Source organism: Rhinoraja longicauda, chromosome 10 (assembly GCF_053455715.1).
Source record: "Rhinoraja longicauda isolate Sanriku21f chromosome 10, sRhiLon1.1, whole genome shotgun sequence".
Classification (NCBI taxonomy): Eukaryota; Metazoa; Chordata; class Chondrichthyes; order Rajiformes; family Arhynchobatidae; genus Rhinoraja; species Rhinoraja longicauda.
The window spans coordinates 61262126-61281891 of record NC_135962.1 but is presented as its reverse complement, the minus strand read 5'-3'; the positions used below and the strand labels follow the sequence as shown (position 1 = coordinate 61281891).

The 19766-nt window shown below is 51.5% G+C and overlaps 1 protein-coding gene across 2 annotated transcripts; it reads left to right on the top strand.

The window, feature by feature from the left end:
• The first annotated feature begins 88 nt into the window (after positions 1-88).
• On the top strand, positions 89-19053 carry tmed8 (transmembrane p24 trafficking protein 8). Of its 2 annotated transcripts, none has more exons than XM_078406986.1 (6): positions 89-363; positions 8085-8186; positions 10580-10688; positions 12716-12866; positions 14686-14973; positions 17832-19053. In XM_078406986.1, the coding sequence occupies exons 1-6, from the start codon at positions 140-142 to the stop codon at positions 18047-18049; spliced, it is 1092 nt and encodes a 363-aa protein (XP_078263112.1). In that variant the 5' UTR covers positions 89-139; the 3' UTR covers positions 18050-19053. The 2 variants fall into 2 exon arrangements, with proteins under 2 accessions (XP_078263112.1, XP_078263110.1); XM_078406984.1 differs by having other exon boundaries at positions 89-368; positions 8087-8186; positions 17832-19052.
• Positions 19054-19766: the final 713 nt, after the last annotated feature.

The following is a 19766-nucleotide window of genomic DNA, read 5'->3' as shown; positions in this document are numbered from 1 at the left end:
CGGAAAGACCCGGGCCCCGACTACTTCCGGAAGGCTCGTCGCTCGGCTGTTTCCGGCCGTCGCTCGGCTGTTTCCGGCCGGCGCTCGGCTGTTTCCGGAGGGCGGGCCGCGCCGCGCTCGGCGCTGTCAGGGCCCGGCCATGACGATGGCGAGCGGCCGGGATGCCGAGAGGCAGCGCTCCGTCCCCGGGGAGCGGCGGGGCGGAGGAGGCGGTGGTGGAGCGCAGCGTCAACCAGATCCACAGTCACATCCACAGTCACAGCCCCAGGCGAGGAGCCCGTCCGGAGACATCGGTATGAAGATGGGGATGAGCCTGGGCCTGCCCGCGGCCGACAAGCAACAACAACAACAGCAGCAGCAGCAGCAAGGTGAGCTGGCCGGGACCGGCGCCCAATAACCCCCCTCCACCCCTCCAGCCGATACCCGGGGCGGCGCCCGATACTGGGCCCCCATCCACCCCCTCCCCCGGCCGGTTCCCGGTTCCCGGTGCCCGATACAGAGAAACATGGACCACAGGTGCAGGAGGAGGCCACTCAGCCCCTGCAGCCACCGCCATCACTGCTGATCATCCACCATCACTACCCCGTGCCTGCCTGCCTGCCTGCTCCCCGCAGCCCTTGTCAGCCCGAAGACCCACATCCAATTCTCTCTCTTGAAAACATCCAGTGCATTGTCCTCCACTGCCTTCTGTCCCCGGGACCGGTCTCTCTCCCCCCCCCCCCCCCCCCCCCATACCGGGACCGGGCTCTCTCCTCCCTCATACCGGGACCGGGCTCTCTCCTCCCCCCCCCCCCCCATACCGGGACCGGGCTCTCTCCCCCCCCCCCCCCCCCCCATACTGGGACCGGGCTCTCTCCTCCCCCCCCCCCCCCCCATACCGGGACCGGGCTCTCTCCTCCCTCATACCGGGACCGGGCTCTCTCCTCCCCCCCCCCCCATACCCGGTGCCCGGTCTCTCTCCCCCCCCCCCCCGTACCGGGACCGGTCTCTCTCTCCCCCCCCCCCCCCATACCCGGTGCCCGGGCTCTCTCCTCCCCCATACCCGGTGCCTGGGACCGGGCTGTCCCGCTCACACCGCCGCAGCAGATAAACAAACGCACCATCACCCCTGCCTGTGCAGTGATTTACAGCGGCCATTGCCTTCTTGTTTATGATATATTATTTATCCGTGTCCTGGCTGATGAAACTGCTGCAGGGAAGGGTTCCAATGTTCCGCTGTCAGTACATCTATGATCAGTAAACACCCAGTAACGCTGGAGAAACAAGACAGACAGACAGACAGTGAGTGGGTGGTGCAGCCAATGCGGGCGTTGCTGCCCGCTCTCCATTGCCCAACCCTTCCGATGGAGGAGTAGAGGGAGAGAGGTGAAGAAGTATTGGAGGTGAGATAGAGCAAAAGTAGATGGAATAAATCTCTGCATAAAACATTACTTTTAAGTCTTTAGTGCAAGACACTTAGACAAACAAACCAAGGTAGTAGTGCAGGAGGTGTCTGTTGTTGGATAGTAGTCTGAAGAAGGGTCTCGACCCGAAACATCACCCATTCCTTCTCTCCAGAGATGCTGCCTGTCCCGCTGAGTTACTCCAGCATTTTGTGTCTACTGTTGTTAGATAAGGACAGTACAAGAACATGATGGTTGTGGGAAAGTAGCTGTTCCTGAACCTGGTGGTGTGGGACTTCTATACCGCCTGCCTGAGGGCAGCAGTGAGAAGAGGGCATGGCCCCGATGGTGGGGAACCTTAATGATAGATGCCGCCTTCCTGAGGCAGTGCCTCGGGTAGTGCAAGCTGGAGCTGTGGTGGAGGGTCTGGGAGGTGCCATTGCTGTGGCCGCTGTCAGTAACTGCAGGGTGTGTGTTGATGGTGTGGTTAAAGTGCCAGTGATGGATGGGGTATCGGGCAAGGATGAGACAGTAGCCCAGCTGACAGGAGAGAGGCCTTTTAATGTTGTTGAAACTACTCTGATGGAAGGGGGAGATGAGGGGTGGACTGCACACAGTGGCATCCGTATACTGTGAACTTTTTATTTATTCGTGTCATCATACAGCTGTTTGCCAATAGCGAGCAAATTTTAGTGCCATGTCGTTGGCCTCTGCAAGATCCTTTACAGTGCATGTGTCGTGCAGCACGTCACAGCTCAGGAGATGTTCCATAGTCTGGAGTCTGCACTCACAGTCTGCCACATCTTCAGTATATCCCCACTTCAGCACGTTCAGTAGCAGGAGCGTTCCCATCGCGGTCCCTGTACGATTCTACAAGTATCTGCGAATCCTGCTACCGCACCACGCACTGTATCCATCAGCGCCAACTGTGAACTAAAATGGGTGGTATCATAGACAGTGAAAAGGACCATCAAAATTTACAGCATGGTCTTGATCGGCTGAGAAATGACAGATGGAGCTTAATGCAGATAAGCAAGGTCAAAACAGGGTAGGACCTTCAAGTGAAGGGCAGGACCCTGGGGAGTGCAGGTTCATGGTTGCTTGAAAATTTAGAAGGATGAGAGGAGATCTTATCGAAACGTATAAGATTATTAAGGGGTTGGACACGTTAGAGGCAGGAAACATGTTCCCAATGTTGGGGGAGTCCAGAACAAGGGGCCACAGTTTAAGAATAAGGGGTAGGCCATTTAGAACAGAGATGAGGAAAAACTTTTTCAGTCAGAGAGTTGTGAATCTGGAATTCTTTGCCTCAGAAAGCAGTGGAGGCCAATTCTCTGAATGCATTCAAGAGAGGGCTAGGTAGAGCTCTTAAGGATAGCGGAGTCAGGGGGTATGGGGAGAAGGCAGGAACGGGGTACTGATTGAGAATGATCAGCCATGATCACATTGAATGGCGGTGCTGGCTCGAAGGGCCGAATGGCCTCCTCCTGCACCTATTGTCTATTGTCTATTGAAAATGGCGTCGCAGGTAGATGGGGTGGTAAAGAAGGCTTTGTTGACATCAGTCACAGCATTGAGTGTGGAAGTTCGAATATTATGTCACAGTTGTACAAGACATTGGTGGGGCTGCATTTGGAGTTTTGTGTTCAGTTTTGGTCCCCCTGCTTTAGGAAGGGTTCCGTTAAGCTGAAAAGAGTGCAGAGAAGATTTATGAGAATGTTGCCCGGACTTGAGGGGCTGAGCTACAGGGAGACTTTGGGCAAATTAGAACTTTATTCCTTGGAATACAAGAGGCTGAGGTGTGATCTTAGAGGAGGAAATCGATAGGGTAAATGGTGAGAGGGGAAAGATTTAATAGGAAGCTGAGGGGCAACCTTTTCACGCAGAGGGTGGTGGGTGAATGGAATGAGTTTCCAGAGGAGGTAGTTGAGGCAGGTGCGATAACAACATTTGAAAGACACTCGGACAGGTACAGGAATGGGAAAGGTTTAGAGGGATATGGGCCAAACGCTGGAAAATGGGACTGGCTCAGATGGGGTATCTTGGTCGGCATGGAGAGTGGGGCCGAAGGGCCTGTTTCTGTTCTGTGTGACTATCTAAAATTGTACTCGTAGCGAGTGGAAGAACTTGAAAATTGTTTTTACAGTTTCAGTTTTAAAATTTCAAAGAACGATGTGGGTGACTTGAGATTCTGCAGCATGGTTTCCCAGCTGACTTGCTTTTTATCTGTTTGTGTTTGATCATGAAGGGAGTTGGCTCAAATGCACAAGAACATGGAATAAAAATGTCGTTGGGCCATGTCATAAACCATCATTGTTTGCAGTTCATAAATACAATGTCACACTCTTTACAAATGGGTTCAGCTCATTTATCACATCCATGGTTTAAACAGGTTTTAACCATTCAGCTGTCACAATAACTAGTATAAGAAAATAACTGCAGATACTGGTACAAATCGATTTATTCACAAAATGCTGGAGTAACTCAGCGGGTCAGGCAGCATCTCGGGAGAGAAGGAATGGGTGACGTTTCGGGTCGAGACCCTTCTTCAGTCTGAATTGCACCCAATACCACAACAAGGGTCGTCTCATTTAGGCACTCTGGAATTTGGGGGGTTCAAGAACAGGTCGAAGTTCAGGGGAAGCTTTAACACCCGTAGAAATATATCAGTCCTTATCCCACAGCTTTTGTCTCTCCATTTCTGTTCTTTGTCCAATCATGTGCCTATCAAAACCCCCTTCGCCTGTAACCACCTATCACTCACCAGGCTTTTGTCCTGCCCTTCTCTCTTCCAGCTTTCTCTCTCCCTCCCACCCCTGCCCCATCAGTCTGAAGATGGGACCCGACCCAAAACTCCACCCTTCCATTTCGCCACAGATGCTGCCTGACCCGCCAAGTTACTCCAGCACTTTGTGTCTTTTTATCGTAAACCAGCACCTGCAGCTCCTTAGTTTAGCTTAGAGATACAATGTGGAAACAAGTCCTTTGGCCCACCAAGGTGGGAGGAAACTGGGTATCCCTGACAAAACCCACGCGGTCACAGGTAGAACGTACAAACTCTGTACAGACAGCACCAGTCAGTATTGAACCCGGGTCTCTGGTGCTGCTAGGCAGCAACTCTGCCGTGGCGCCACTGCAGCCCTAATTACACAGATCGTTTTTCATCCGTGTCCATGCTATTTAACGAGCTTTGAAGCAGCATGTGGCGGTGATCACTGAGTTTGGGCAGTGTGCTCAGGGTGAATGTGCATCTGTTTACATGCCGGCTCCAATAATAAGCCATCATCATCATCGGTGGTCACTGGAAGCGAGTGTGACTGTCCTCTCCATAGGGTCGGACGCCTGTGCGTGACTTTGTTTAACGTGGGGAGACTGGTGCACAGACAGCCACCACACGGTCCTTGACAGATCTGGGTCAGGATCCAGTGGCGTGGAGTCCAAGACGACCGGGGACCCTTTTCTGCTGCAGCCTTCATCCATCCGCCTTCCCAGCCGTTGTGACGCTCCACTAAAGTCAGCCGTCATCCTCCGCCTGTTCTACCGTTGAGGTCTTGGTTGGATTGCTCTTTGTCAGGGACCTCCCCCTCGACCTTACCGCCATGGGTGACCCTACCAGGAGCGTAGCTCCAGACGGCATCGCTCTCAGGATCTCAGGACCACACGAGCTTCTCCACCACGACACGGTGACAATCCACGGGGAAGGGCCAGGTGCCAGGCAAGTAACGGAAGCCACACGATGTGTGATCTAGAATGGTACAAGTGTGGGCGGCTTTGCCAGAGAGGCGAGGATGGTCAGGCAAGACGGTTTCATTGTCGTATGTACTGACAGCGCAACAGTGAAGCTCTTACTGCAGCAGCACTGCAGGATTATCCACACAGTGTTCATAGATAACATAAGAGAAAGGATTGTCGAGGTTTCAGGTTGAAACACTTAGTGTGGATAAAGAGGGTTGAATGAGGGACCGCTCCCCTGTCCATCTACCACCGCCTGGCCCCTCCCTCATCCCATCCCCACCCCACCCCTCTACAGCAACTATCTCCCCCCACAGCCCTGAAGAAGAGCCCCCGACCTAAAACAGGCACAGACAGTCTCGCCACAGATGCTGCTCAACCCGCTGAGTTCCTCCAGCATTGTTTGCTGCCCCAGTTTCTAACATTGGCGCAGCGGTAGAGTTGCTGCCTTGCAGCACCAGAGACCCGGGTTCGATCCCGACTACGATGCTGCCTGTACGGAGATTGTACGTTCTCCCTGCGACCGTGTGGGTTTCCTCGGGTGTGTAGGATAGAACTAGTGTGTGGGTGATGGCTGGTTGTGGCAGACCTCTTGGGCCGAATGGTCTGTTTCCACGCTCTATCACTAAACTAATCAGCTGTCTCTTGTGCCTCCATTAGAGCAAAGCATTTGGTTTAATGATCCTGATCTGAGTGGTGCCTCGTGCAATGACTGATCTGTTATCTGGAAAGGGATTTTATTGCACTTGTATCTTGTAATTGTGATGGGAAATTCTAATTACAGCAATCAAAATAATTAACCTGCTCCCAGCTTTCTCTTTGTGCTCCCATCCATGCCTTGGGAGTTTGCCAGCCGCAAATAACAACTTGTTTTTATAGAAGAGCTTTTAAGGTAGTAAAATGTCCCAAGGCACCTCTCAGGCCCAGCTCTCCAATTAAAGTCAGCTCCCACTCACACTGAGTCGTTCGGATGTTGGGGTCCAGACAGTGGCTGATGGTTGGCAAATGTAATGGTTAAACTGGGCATATCGAGAGTCAAGAATGTTTACTTGTCATGTTTACAGACAACGGAGCAATGATATTCTGACCGGCAGCAGCAACAGGTGAGTTTAGTTTGGAGACATGGCATGGAAGCAGAACCTTCACCTCACCAAGTCCACTCCGACCATCGATCACACTTACTCTGTGTTTTCCCACTTTCCCATCCACTCCCTGCACACTGGGGGTAATTTACACAGGGGCAATGAATCTGCACAATCATAGAAACATAGAAAATAGGTGCAGGAGGAGGCTATTTGGCCCTTCAAGCCAGCACCGCCATTCATTGTGATCATGGCTGATCATCCACAATCAGTAACCCATGCCTGCCTTCTCCCCATATCCCTTGATTCCACTAGCCCCTAGAGCTCTATCTAACTCTCTTTTAAATTCATCCAGTGAATTGGCCTCCACTACCTTCTGTGGCAGCGAATTCCACACATTCACAACTCTTTGGGTGAACAAGTTTCTTCTCACCTCAGTTTTAAATGGCCTCCCCTTTATTCTTGGATTGTGTCCCTTGAGTTCTGGACTCATAAGTAAGTCCAGAATACACCGCTGGGGAAGGGGAAGGTAGACCTCACTGAGACCTGGTGTGGGGAAGGTAGACCTCACTGAGACCTGGTGTGGGGAAGGTAGACCTCACTGAGACCTGGTGTGGGGAAGGTAGACCTCACTGAGACCTGGTGTGGGGAAGGTAGACCTCACTGAGACCTGGTGTGGGGAAGGTACCTCACTGAGACCTGGTGTGAGGAAGGTAGACCTCACCGAGACCTGGTGTGGGGAAGGTACCTCACCGAGACCTGGTGTGGGGAAGGTACCTCACTGAGACCTGGTGTGGGGAAGGTAGACCTCACTGAGACCTGGTGTGGGGAAGGTAGACCTCACCGAGGCAGTACCCGTGTGGCCACGTTTCTACCCCCATCTCTTCAAGTCTCAGTTCTCAAAGATATTGAGTCTGACCTTGGCTTTAAAGGCCAGTTGTCCTGGTGACAGTACTGGGTCGGAGTGCTCAGCATTGTAGTGCATCAATTCCAGAGACAAAGTCCAATGTCCACAATGGGGTAGAGGTGAATCAGTCAGTACAACAAGGTTGTAGATGTAGTTTATGTAAGGACCGTTCAGAAGCCTGATAACAGAGGGGAAGAAGCTGTTCCTGAGTCTGGTGGTGCGCGCTTTCAAGCTTCTGCACCTTCTGCTGACGGGAGTGGGGAGAGGGAGGAATGACCGGGGCGGGATCAGTCTTTGATTGTGTTGGCAGCTTTCCCGAGGCAGCGTGAAGTAAAGATGGAGTCGATGGTGGGGAGGGTGGTGTGTGTGAGATGGACTGGGCTACATCCACAACCTTGTCATTCTAGTGCGGTCTTATTCGTTAATCTCTGAATCCAGCTACCTGAAGAAACGTCTCGACCCGAAACGTCACCTGTTCCTTTTCTCCAGAGATGCTGCCTGACCCGCTGAGTTACTCCAGCACTCTGTGAAACGTCACCTATCCATGTTCTCCACAGATGCTGCCTGACCCGCTGAGTTACTCCAGCACTCTGTGAAACGTCACCTATCCATGTTCTCCACAGATGCTGCCTGACCCGCTGAGTTACTCCAGCACTCTGTGAAACGTCACCTATCCATGTTCTCCACAGATGTTGCCTGACCCGCTGAGTTACTCCAGCACTCTGTGAAACGTCACCTATCCATGTTCTCCACAGATGTTGCCTGACCCGCTGAGTTACTCCAGCACTTTGTGTCTACCTTCAATTTTCCCACCAGATCTCTCTCGCACTTTGTGCTTTCCCTGCCTGTTGAACCTGTGTTTTCCTCGTGTTCCTGAGCAGAGAGTGTGGCGTTGATGAAATGGTGGGCCTGGGTTCTACATGGAGCTGCTGAGTGCCTGAGCTTACGTTTGGACGATAACTGGTGATTTGTTTTGACTACAGAATCGGAGTCGGACTCGAATGTCGGTGTGAGCTCGCAGATGTCCCGCCTGCAGGTGTCGGACGGCCATGATGACAAGAGCCAGAGAGAAGCAGGAAGCAGGTAACCGCACGGCCTGGGGTTCTGGTGTGGGTGGGTAGGGGCTGACTCTCACAGAGGCCATTCGGCCCAACCATTCCATGCAGGTGCTCCATACACACTCCTCCCTCCCTCTTACCCTTCAGCATAACCTCCCCCCTCCCTGTAGTAATAGCAAACTGCAAATGCTGGTTCACAAAACAAAACAACTGACAATTAGCATCTCACAAAACCACACAAAGTGCTGGAGTAACTCAGCGGGTCAGGCAGCATCTCTGGAGAACATGGATAGGTGACATTTCGGGTCAGGTCTGAAGAAGGGTATCGACCTGAAATATCACCTATCCATGTTCTCCACAGATGCTGCCTGACCCGCTGAGTTACTCCAGCACTGTGTCGTTTTTTAAAACATCTTTCTCCCTGGTCTGTTTAGCCACTTTGCACAACAGGGAGTCGGGGCCGGGGGGGTGGATGGGTAATACTTGACCCTGCATTAAGTGCCTTGGTTAGAAGGGGGGTTTGACCTTGTTGGGTAGCGGGTCAGGCAACATCTGTGGAGAACATGGATAGGTGACGTTTCACAGAGTGCTGGAGTAACTCAGCGGTCAGGCAGCATCTGTGGGGAACATGGATAGGTGACGTTTCACAGAGTGCTGGAGTAACTCAGCGGGTCAGGCAGCATCTGTGGGGAACATGGATAGGTGACGTTTCACAGAGTGCTGGAGTAACTCAGTGGGTCAGGCAGCATCTGTGGAGAACATGGATAGGTGACGTATTGGGTGGGGGCCTTACTTCAGAGACTGTTTCTCTGCTGAGTGGCTGCCTCTACACCGGGTGCTCGGTGGGACTGAGATTCTCCCCACCTTGTCGACGTACCTCGGGGGACCCATTAGCCTTAATGACATCTGCACTTTCACCGCACCCCATGTTAGTGGTGGTGGGCCCAGGGATGTGGGGCTGGTGTCAGGCGTGAGGTGGAAGGTGATGGGATGGAGGTGGTGTGCTGGCTGCTGGCCTCGTGGGAGTGAGTGAGCAGGAGTTTAGTTTCTCACCAGAAGAGGCCCAGCTGTGAGTGAGGGCCGCTGGTGCCAGGGGTTAATCACCAGTGAGCAGAAGCAGGCCTGTGGCAGCAGCTGTGTTGTTATTCAGCTCACTGCTTGGAGTTTGTGGAACTGAGTGGCTGCTGGGTTGTAATGTGCCGTTTACTCTAATTACGGCAATGTTCCATGAAGGATCATGAGCCTGGGGACGGGGCTGCAGCAGGGAGATGGAGACTATCATTGCCAGCGTGAAGCAACTCCCAGCAGCCCACGGCACTCCTGTGCCACAAAATATGTTTATCCCCAAAACTAGGTCGTTTTGACTCTCTGTTCTGTTGTTAGGCTGAATCCACAAGGCACTGTGATGGAGTACCCACATACAGTGGAAAAAAAACTTTGTTTTGCATCTTATCCACAGATATCAAACTGTAGAGACACAAGGAACAGCAGATGCGGTTTACAAAAAGTATCCAAAGTGCTGGAGTAACTCAGCGGGTCAGCCCAGCATTTTTCAGTCAGAGAGTTGTGATCTGTGGAATTCTCTGCCTCAGAAGGCAGTGGAGGCCAATTCTCTGAATGCATTCAAGAGAGAGCTAGATAGAGCTCTTAAGGATAGCGAAGTCAGGGGGTATGGGGAGGAAGGTAGGAACGGGGTACTGATTGAGAATGATCAGCCATGATCACATTGAATGGCGGTGCTGGCTCGAAGGGTCGAATGGCCTCCTCCTGCACCTATTGTCTATCTGTGGAGAACATGGATAGGTGACGTCTCAGGTGGGATTCTTCTTCAGACATTGTATTAAGGTGGAGAAGGTGGAAAGGAGAGGTGGGAGTGGGACAAAGTCTAGAAAGTGATAGGTAGACACAATCTGAGGAGGAATCCCAACCCAAAACATCACCTATCCATGTTTCCCCACAAATGCAGCCTGACCCGCTGAGTTACTCCAGCACTCTGTGAAACGTCACCTATCCATGTTCTCCACAGATGCTGCCTGACCCGCTGAGTTACTCCAGCACTCTGTGAAACGTCACCTATCCATGTTCTCCAGTGGGTCAGGCAGCATCTGTGGAGGGAATGGACAGGTGATGATTCGGGTCGGGACCCTTCTTCAGACTGGAGAGATTTCCCTGCAGGGATGCTGGCTGCCTGCTGGGTTTGTCCAGCACTGTGTTTGTGATGCTGTGTGTGTGATGCATGGCTCTGCTCCCTGCCCTGGCGGTGCTGATTCTGGGGACCATTGGCCTGGAGGGGGGGGGGGGGGGGGGGGGGGGGGGTGGGGGGGGGGAGGGGGGAGCTGGACAGATTGCAGCCAGACCAGGAAGCAGCTGTTGCAAGTGCGTTTATTTTTGACTGAGGATATATTTTTTTCTCGAGAGACCACAGAGTGCAAAACCGGAGACGGCGGAAGCAGGAGACAGTGGCGGGGAAGGTTTGGAGAATCGCCTGGAGCAGCCGGTGGCTCAGGAGGATGGGCAGCATCCCCAGGTGGGGCACTGATTGCACGCAGTCCGTCTCTACGGCCCCTCACTCCCAACACCGTTCATCCCTCCGTACATACGGTCTGTGGCCACGTGACCTTGCCGCGCTCTCTCTCCTCAGGCACATGCTCAATACAGCACATGTCCATGCTGAACATGATGCTAAATCATCTCCTTTACCCGCATATCCATATCCCTCCATTCCCTGCATATCCTTGCTATTGAGGCAGTGCAGCGTGGCTTCACCAGGTTAATCCCCGTGATGGCGGGACTGTCATATGAGGAAAGATTGGAAAGACTGGGCTTGTATTCACTGGAGTTTAGAAGGATGAGAGGGGATCTTGTAGAGACATATAACATTATAAAAGGACTGGACAAGCTAGATGCAGGAAAAATGTTCCCAATGTTGGGGGAGTCCAGAACCAGGGGTCACACAGTCTAAGAATAAAGGGGAGGCCATTTAAAACTGAGGTGAGAAGAAACTTTTTCACCCAGAGAGTTGTGAATTTGTGGTATTCTCTGCCATTGTATGAATTTAAAAAAGAGTTAGACAGAACTCTGGGGGCTAGTGGAATTAAGGGATATGGGGAGAAGGCAGGCACGGGTTACTGTGGATGATCAGCCATGATCACAATGAATGGCGGTGCTGGCTCAAAGGGTCAAATGGTCTCCTCCTGCACCTATTTTCTATGTTTCTATATCCCTCCAATCCCTGCATATCCATGTGCCTCTCCAAAAGCCTATTAAACACCATTGCCGTTACTGCCTCCACCACCCCTGACAGTGCGTTCCAGGAACCCACCACTGAGTTTTAAAAAAACTTGCTCCATACATCTACTTTAAACTTTGCCCCTCTCACCTTAAAACTATGCCCTCTAGTATTGGACATTTCCAACCTTGCGGAGAAGTTCTGACAGTCTACCTTATCTACACCTCTCATTTTATATAATTCTGTCGGGTCTCCCCTCAACCTCTGGCTTTCCAGATCTGTCCAAGTTCTTCCTGTAGCGAACAGCATCTAATCCAGGCATCATTCTGGGTATAACTCTTCTGCACCCTCTCCAAAGCCTCCACACCCTTCCTGGAATAGTGTGACCAGAAGTGGACACTAGTGCAAATGTGGACCAACCAAAGTCCGATAAAGCTGCAGCACGGTCAAAGAAACACTCCTACTTTCCAACTCCACCTGTCTTGCCTCATGACTGATAACTTTCCTCCAAGCTTGGCAATTACCTTTTCATTAGCACAGCCTGGCCTGGACTGGCCTGAATTTCAACATTTTTGACATCCCTTTGTTTGTGATCACACCCTAATGTGCCTCTTTTCAGAGTTTTTGTTCTTTCTCTTCCCTGTCGCTCTCTCTCCTGTTTCTCCTATCTCTGTTTCTATCTCTCGTATCCCTAAACCAAAGATCTTGGAGAAAACCCATGAGGTCACGGGGAGAACGTACAAACTCCGTACAGTCAGCAAGCTCTGGAAGGCCAGGAACTCAACCACTGTGTCACTGTGTCGCTCCTCAGGGACGTTCCTTTAGGAAGGAGATGAAGAGGAATTTCTTTAGTCAGAGCGTAGTGAAGTCATTGCCACAGAAGCCTGTGGAGGCAAAATCAGAGGATATTTCTCAGGCAGAGATAGATTTCTTGATTAGTACGGGTGTCAGAGTTTATGGGAGAAGGCAGGAGAATGGGGTTAGGAGGGAGAGATGGATCAGCCATGATTGAATGGTGGAGTAGACTTGATGGGCCGAATGGCCTAATTCTGCTTCTATCACTTATGACCTCTGTAACCCCCGCCCTCCCTGTAACCCCCGCCCTCTGTAACCCCCGCCCTCTGTAACATGTGCCCTCTCTCTAATGTGCGCCCTCTGTAACCCCCGCCCTCTGTAACCCCCGCCCTCCCTGTAACTCCCCCCGCCCTCTGTAACCCCAGCCCTCTGTAACCCCCGCCCTCTGTAAACCCCCCCTCCCTGTAACCCCCCCCCCCGCCCTCTGTAACATGTGCCCTCTCTCTAATGTGCGCCCTCTGTGCCCCCAGCCTGCGGCAGATGGCACGGTGGGCGAGGTGCCAGCGACAGCACTTGCCGCGTACCGAGTGCGGAAGGTCAGCAGCGACTCTGTGATCATTCAGTCCGACCACAGTGGCCCCGAGAAGCTGCCGCCTGACCCCCTGGAGGGCCCTGGTCGAGGTGGGTGCACTTACATGAACCATCATCACAGCAGCACGTCCTCGTCTCAAAGGTAGACGCAAAAAGCTGCAGTAACTCAGCGGGTCAGGCAGCATCTCTGGGCAGCACACCCGCCCCCTCCCCTGACATCAGTCTGAAGAAGGGTCCTGACCCAAAACCTCACCCATTCCTTCTCTCCTGAGATGCTGCCTGACCTGCTGACTTACTCCAGCGTTGTGTGTCTACCATCGATTTGAACCAGCATCTGTGGTTGTTTTCCTACACGTCCTCATCTCAGTGTAGTTTTAGAGATACAGCACGGAAACAGGCCCTTCAGCCCATCGAGTGCGTGCTTTCATACTTTGTATTTTCTGTCAGACAGAAACGTGGAGAAGAGGGAATGGAACTGAAATCATTGGACAGGGAATAGCAGAGGGACTCCATGTCTGTGCTGAACATGATGCCCAGACCATCTCTTCCCTGCCTGCACATAATCATAGTGACTGACTGCAGTCTGAGTGGTCTATCATTATGTCGTGGTTAATTAGGAGAGGTTCATTATTTATTTGATCATGAGAGGAATAGATCGGGTAGATGCACAGAGTCTCTTGCCCAGAGTAGGGGAATCGAGGACCAGAGGACACAGGTTCAAGGTGAAGGGGAAAAGATTTCATAGGAATCCGAGGGGTAACCATTTCACACAGAGGGTGGTGGGTGAATGGAACAAGCTTCCAGAGGAGGTAGTTGAGGCTGGGACTATCCCATCGTTTAAGAAACAGTCGGACATGTACATGGATAGGACAGGTTTGGAGGGTTATGGACCAAGTGCAGGCAAGTGGGACTAGTGTAGCTGGGACATGTTGGCCGGTGTGGGCGAGTTGGGCTGAAGGGCCTGTTTCCACACTGTATCACTCTGTGACTCTATGACTCTAAGTGTAGATGGAGTCAATGGTGGGGAGTGTGGTCTATGTGACGGACTGGGCTACATGCACAACTCTCTGCAATATCTTGCGGCCTTAGGCTGCGCTGTTCCCAAGCCAAGCTGTGATGCAGGCTGACCGTGAGCTTTCCGCGGACAGTGTGCTTCGGTGCATTGGGATGTTTGGACATTGCACAAAGACAAACTCCCAGTACACGTCCACCACCGATTTTCCTGCCCGCTTGGTTCCAGAGCCTGTCTGGAGTATCCGTTTTGCCAGACCAACAGAGGTCAGGGCCTTGGGGAGCCGGGCTGCCGGGCTGCAAAGGTGGCCCCGGAAACCGGCTATGGGAACGGATCTGCCGGCTCCAGTCGGGCCGAGGTTACACAGCCCCGGCAGCAGGGGGCTAATTCCACCCACCGATCGGCACAGATGTCCCGACGAGGTGGAGATCGGCCACCTCACACGGCCTAGGCGCAACATTTACGGGGTGGGGGGGGTGGATTTTGTCCAGATTAAAGAAGGGGGCCAGACCATCAGCAAAGGAATGTGTGGAAAGTGGGATGCTCTGATCAGCGTGACGACAAGAGCTGATGGCAGGCACGTTCACATTAGCCTGAAGGGCAAAATGGAGAAAGTCTGAAGAAGGGTCTCAGCCCGAAACCTCAACTATCCATGTTCTCCAGGGATGCTGCCTGACCCGCTGAGTTACTCCAGCATGTTGTGTCTGTCTTTGGGAGTAAGGAAGCCTGGATTGAGGCTAGGGTCAGGAGGAAGGAGGAGGTTTGGTACAGGGCTAGGCAGCTGGGGGCAGTATCATCCCTGGGGCAGTTTTGGGAGTTGGGGGGCATACATAGGAGGGCAATAAGAGGGCAGGAGATAGATGTGGCTGCCGTAACCTCCACCGCTCTGTGCCACAGTTGTGCCCGTCATCGATGCTGCCGCCACCTGGATATCCACGGAGCTGACGGAGTTCAAGGAGAAGGTGCGGCGGGAGAAGGCGGGCGTGATGACAGTGCGGCGTGGCAACGTAGTGACCGTACGGGTGCCCACCCACCCCCAGGGCACCTGCATCACCTGGGACTTTGCCACCGACACCTACGACATTGGCTTTGGCGTGTACTTCGAGTGGGCGCCGGTGACGGACACGGAGATCACGGTGTTGGTCAGCGAGTCCAGCGAGGATGAGGAGGATGAAGACGCGGAAGGTAACGCTGCCCCTCGTGCCAGCGGTGAAGCCAGGCCCAGTGGAACCGCTCGCCAAACACTAACTCCCCCTCCCATTCCCACACTGACCTTCCTGTCCTGGGCCTCCTCCACTGTCACAGTGAGGCCAAACACAGATTGGAGGAGCAGCACCTCATATTTTGCTTGGGCAGCTTACATCCCAGCGGTATGAACATTGATTACTCTAACTTCAAGTAATCCTTGTTTACCCTCTCTCTCCATCCCCTCCCCATCGTAGTCAGTGTACTAGTTTCAATGTTGTCCTGATCAGTTCATTGTCTGTAACTCGTTTTCACCTAGTCCACAGCTAACAATGGTCTGTTTCCTTGACCATCATTACTTTTTATTAATATCTTTCATTCATTTCATATCGATCTACATCACCATCTATATCTTTTGTTTCCATTTCCCCTGACTCTCAGTCTGAAGGGGGGTCTCAACCTGAAACATCACATATTCCTTTTCTCCAGAGATGCTGTCTGACCTGCTGAGTTACTCCAGCTTTTTGTGTCCATCTCCAGTGAACCCTTGCCTGGGAACCTGCCACAGAGTCACACAGCACCAAAACAGGCCCAAAGATAGACACAAATTGCTGGAGTAACTCAATGGGACAGGCAGCATCTTACACTGAAGAAGGGTCTCAGCCTGAAACGTCACCCACTCCAGTGATGCTGCCTGTCCCGCTGAGTTACTCCAGCTTTTTGTGTCTATCTTTGGTGTAAACCAGCATCTGCAGTTCCTTCCTTTATCCCAACTCGTCCATGCTGATCAACATGACCATCTACACTAATCCCATGCCCCCATTTTTAATTTCATTTTTTTAGTTTATTAATGTCACCTTTACGTTAAAGTGAAAAGCATTTGGCCCATATCTCTCTAAACCTTTCCGATTCATGTATCTGACATATTTCACTTGGGCAGCTTACACCCCAGCGGTATGAACATTGATTTTTCTAACTTCAAGTGTTTTTAAAGTGTTATAGTACCTGCCTAGACTGCCTCCTCTGGCAGCTTGTTCCATGCACCCACCATCCTCTGTACAAAGGTTGCCCTTCAGGTTCCTATTAAATCTTTCCCCTTTCTTGCTTTTGAGGACGTGCAGCGTAGGTTCACGAGGTTAATTCCCGGAATTGGGGGACTGTCATATGTTGAAAGACTGGAGCGACTAGGTTTGTATACACTAGAATTTAGAAGGATGAGAGGGGATCTTATCGAAACGTATAAGATTATTAAGGGGTCGGACACGTTAGAGGCAGGAAACATGTTCCCAATGTTGGGGGACTCCAGAACAAGGGGCCACAGTTTAAGAATAAGGGGTAGGCCATTTAGAACTGAGATGAGGAAAAACTTTTTCAGTCAGAGAGTTGTGAATCTGTGGAATTCTCTGCCTCAGAAGGCAGTGGGGGCCAATTCTCTGAATGCATTCAAGAGAGAGCTAGAGAGAGCTCTTAAGGATAGCAGAGTCAGGGGGTATGGGGAGAAGGCAGGAATGAGGTACTGATTGAAAATGATCAGCCATGATCACATTGAATGGCAGTGCTGGCTCAAAGGGCCAAATGGCCTCCTCTTGCACCTATTATACCTATGTCCTCTTGTTGTTGATTCCCCAACCCTGGGTAACAGACTCTGTGCATTCACCCTATCTATTCCCTCATGATTTTGCTGCTAAAACAGAGTGGTGCTCCCTCAGGACTGCAAGCTAGAAACATAGAATCCTAGAACATTGGTGCAGGAGGAGGCCACTCGGCCCTTCGAGCCAGCACCACCATTCAATGTGATCATGGCTGATCATTCACAATCAGTACCGCGTTCCTGCCTTCTCCCCATATCCCCTTGATTCCGGCACTTCAATGGACATCTTCAACACAACGGCTAATCGAAGTTAATAACCAGGCCATTTGGCCCATTGTGTCAGTGCCAGTTACTGAAGAGCTTGCCCACTCAGATGTAGAGGCTCCTTGTTCAGTGTCCAGCTTAGGTTGATCATTGTCACGTGTACCGAGGTACAGTGAAGAGCTTTGCTTTGCATTCTATCCAATCAGACCAGATAATACCCTACAATCAATACAATCAAGCCAAACTCAAGTACAATAGGTAGAGCAAAGGGGAAGATACAGAGTGCAGGATATAGTTCTCAGCATTGTAGTGCATCAGTTCCACAGACAAAGTCCAATGTCTGCAATGGGGTCGAGGTGAATCGGACAGTACCCTAGCTTATGGAAGGGCCGTTCAGAAACCTGATAACAGAGGGGAAGAAACTGTTTAGTTTGGTTTATTATTGTCAGTGTAGCATGGTACAGTGGAAAGCTTTTTGTTGTGTGTTATCTAATCAGCCAGAAAGATTATACATGATCACAACTGAGCTGTCCACAGAGTCTGGCTACTGGATAAAGGGTAGAGCATAGTTCGAGTAAGAAGGGCTGCTGTTGGGGTAGAGGTTTAAAAGAGTGGAGCGATTGTAATGAGTGAGTGCAGATCTGCTTCTCGGAGCAGCGTGCAGAGAGGCACCTGGCCTGGGCATCATCTCCAGAGTGTGGTGGTGTGTACTTTTATGCTTCTGCCGGGGGCAGTGGGGAGAAGGTGGGGTGTCCGGAGTGGGACAAGTCTTTGACTCTGCAGGCGGGAGTTCTCCAGCCGCTGCTAGTGACTTTACCTGGTGCTTGAGCGAGTGGCATCAGCTGGTAACCTGGCGGTAGACCAGCTAAGAATAGCTCATCCCCTGTGTAGCTGCCTGTGTATTCACCCATGCTAAATCATCTCCCTCCTGCCCCTCTCCCCCCCCCCCCCCCCCCCCCCCCCCCCCGGCCTGCTATTAATATCCTCTGTCATTGCTTCTCAGCTCCCCCTGTCCACGGGGACATTGAGAGGGGAACGAAAGACTTCAGCCGCTCCGACCTGGAAGAAATCCTGCCCGTCTACAGAAAGGACTGTCACATGGAGGTGCAATCCGGCAGCCACAAGTATCCGGGACAAGGGATCTACCTCCTCAAGTTCGACAACTCCTACTCCATCTGGCGGCACAAAACCTTGTACTACCAGGTCAACTACAGCTCCTGAAGAGCAAGGACTCCTCCCTCCCTCCCTCCCTCTCTCCCTCCCTCCCTCCCTCCCTCCCTCCCTCCAGGGATGTCCTCGCTCGCTGGCTCGCAGTTTGCTGCTTGTTTGCTCCCTGTGACGATTGTTTTTCTTTGTCAGACTGACTCAAGCAACTGTGCTGAGCCCAGGAAGCTGTGCACTCACCGACCAGCACCCACTCACCTCCCACATATGTCTGGTTTGATTTTGTGTTTCCTGTGTTCTCACCATGCTGAGCGTTGTGCTCCCGGAAGCACTGACGTTCCATATATATAATATATACATACTGAAGCTTTACATTGTGTTTTCTGCCACTTTATATCTGAAGCACCCAAACTGGTGTAATACATACATGATTCCAGCTTGCTGTCGGGGTGGGTTCCAGTTGCATTCCGAGTGTTTCCAAGTCCCCTGTTGCCCATCCTTCTCCTCCCGGGAATGCCAGCGGTGGGGAGATTTTCTTTTAATTATAAAAAATTGCATCAGATTCTGAGCACGGGAGCCTTGGAAAATAAATCTTAATTTGGGAGGGAAAGGGAACGAACGCCATCTGCATCCTTCAAAAGACTCCGTATATTTTGTATTTCTATGTATTGTCTGTAAAAAGATAAATAAAGATGAATTCTAATCTTGAAAGATGTGTTTTGGAAAGGGCCAAGTGTGCATATACTGATTGTCCAGTGGGAACAAATGTAGAAAATAAGGAAAAAAGTGCTGGAGGAACTCAGCATCTATAGAGGGAAATGGGCAGAAAATGTTTTGGTTCCTGACCCTTCTTCAGACTGATGTGCCTGTCCATTCCCTCTACAGATGCTGCCTGACCTGCTGAGTTCCTCCAGAACTTTGCTTCCTGAGTCTGGATGCAGATATAATCAGGTCAGATACAAATTGAACCTGAAGAAGTGTCCCAACCAGAAACATCATCCGTCTGTTTCCCTCTGCAGATGTTGGCCGGGTTGCTGAGTGCCTCCAACAGTTTGTTGCTTTGACTCTATTGGAACTGTTCCCCACAGCTGGGAAGTGAGAGTACTAACACTCAGAGGAGGGGAGGTGTGATCATTTCCCGAGTACTGGCAAGAGTGGGGTCCTTTCTTATTCAGAGAGGAGTTCCACAGTGTGCTGGAAGGTGCGTTGTGCCCTGTGCAGTTGTTTGCTGAGTTGCAGTGGGCTGGTCAAACCCTACTTTTGGCTGGGGTTTGGATGTGATGGAGGTTCTCCCTCCATGGCCTGTCTGTGGACTTGGCCAAAGAGTGACTATACACTGGCAGACCGTCGGCCAGCCCACAGAAAGGAAGAATATTCTCACCCACCACGTTTGATAGAATCACACAGTGCAGGCTGAATCTGATGCCTATTCTCATAAATTAATTTTGCCTGCATTAAGCCTATTTCCCTCAACTCCTTGCCTGTCCAAATGTCTTTTAAGCATTGCAATAGAATCTGTCTCCATGACTTCTCCTGGGAGCTTGTTCCAAATATACACCACCCTCTTGGTGTAAAAAAACATTCCCCTCAGAGCATATTTACGTAATACGAGAGTGTGTTTATGATTAAAAAAATAAAACCTTGCAGTATGTGTCCTCGGGGCATGGCCAACATTTATGGCCTGTTTCTTAGTGTCATAAGGAATAGGAGCAGAATTAGGCCATTCGGCCCATCAAGTCGACGCCATTCAATCATGGCAGATCTATCTCTCCCT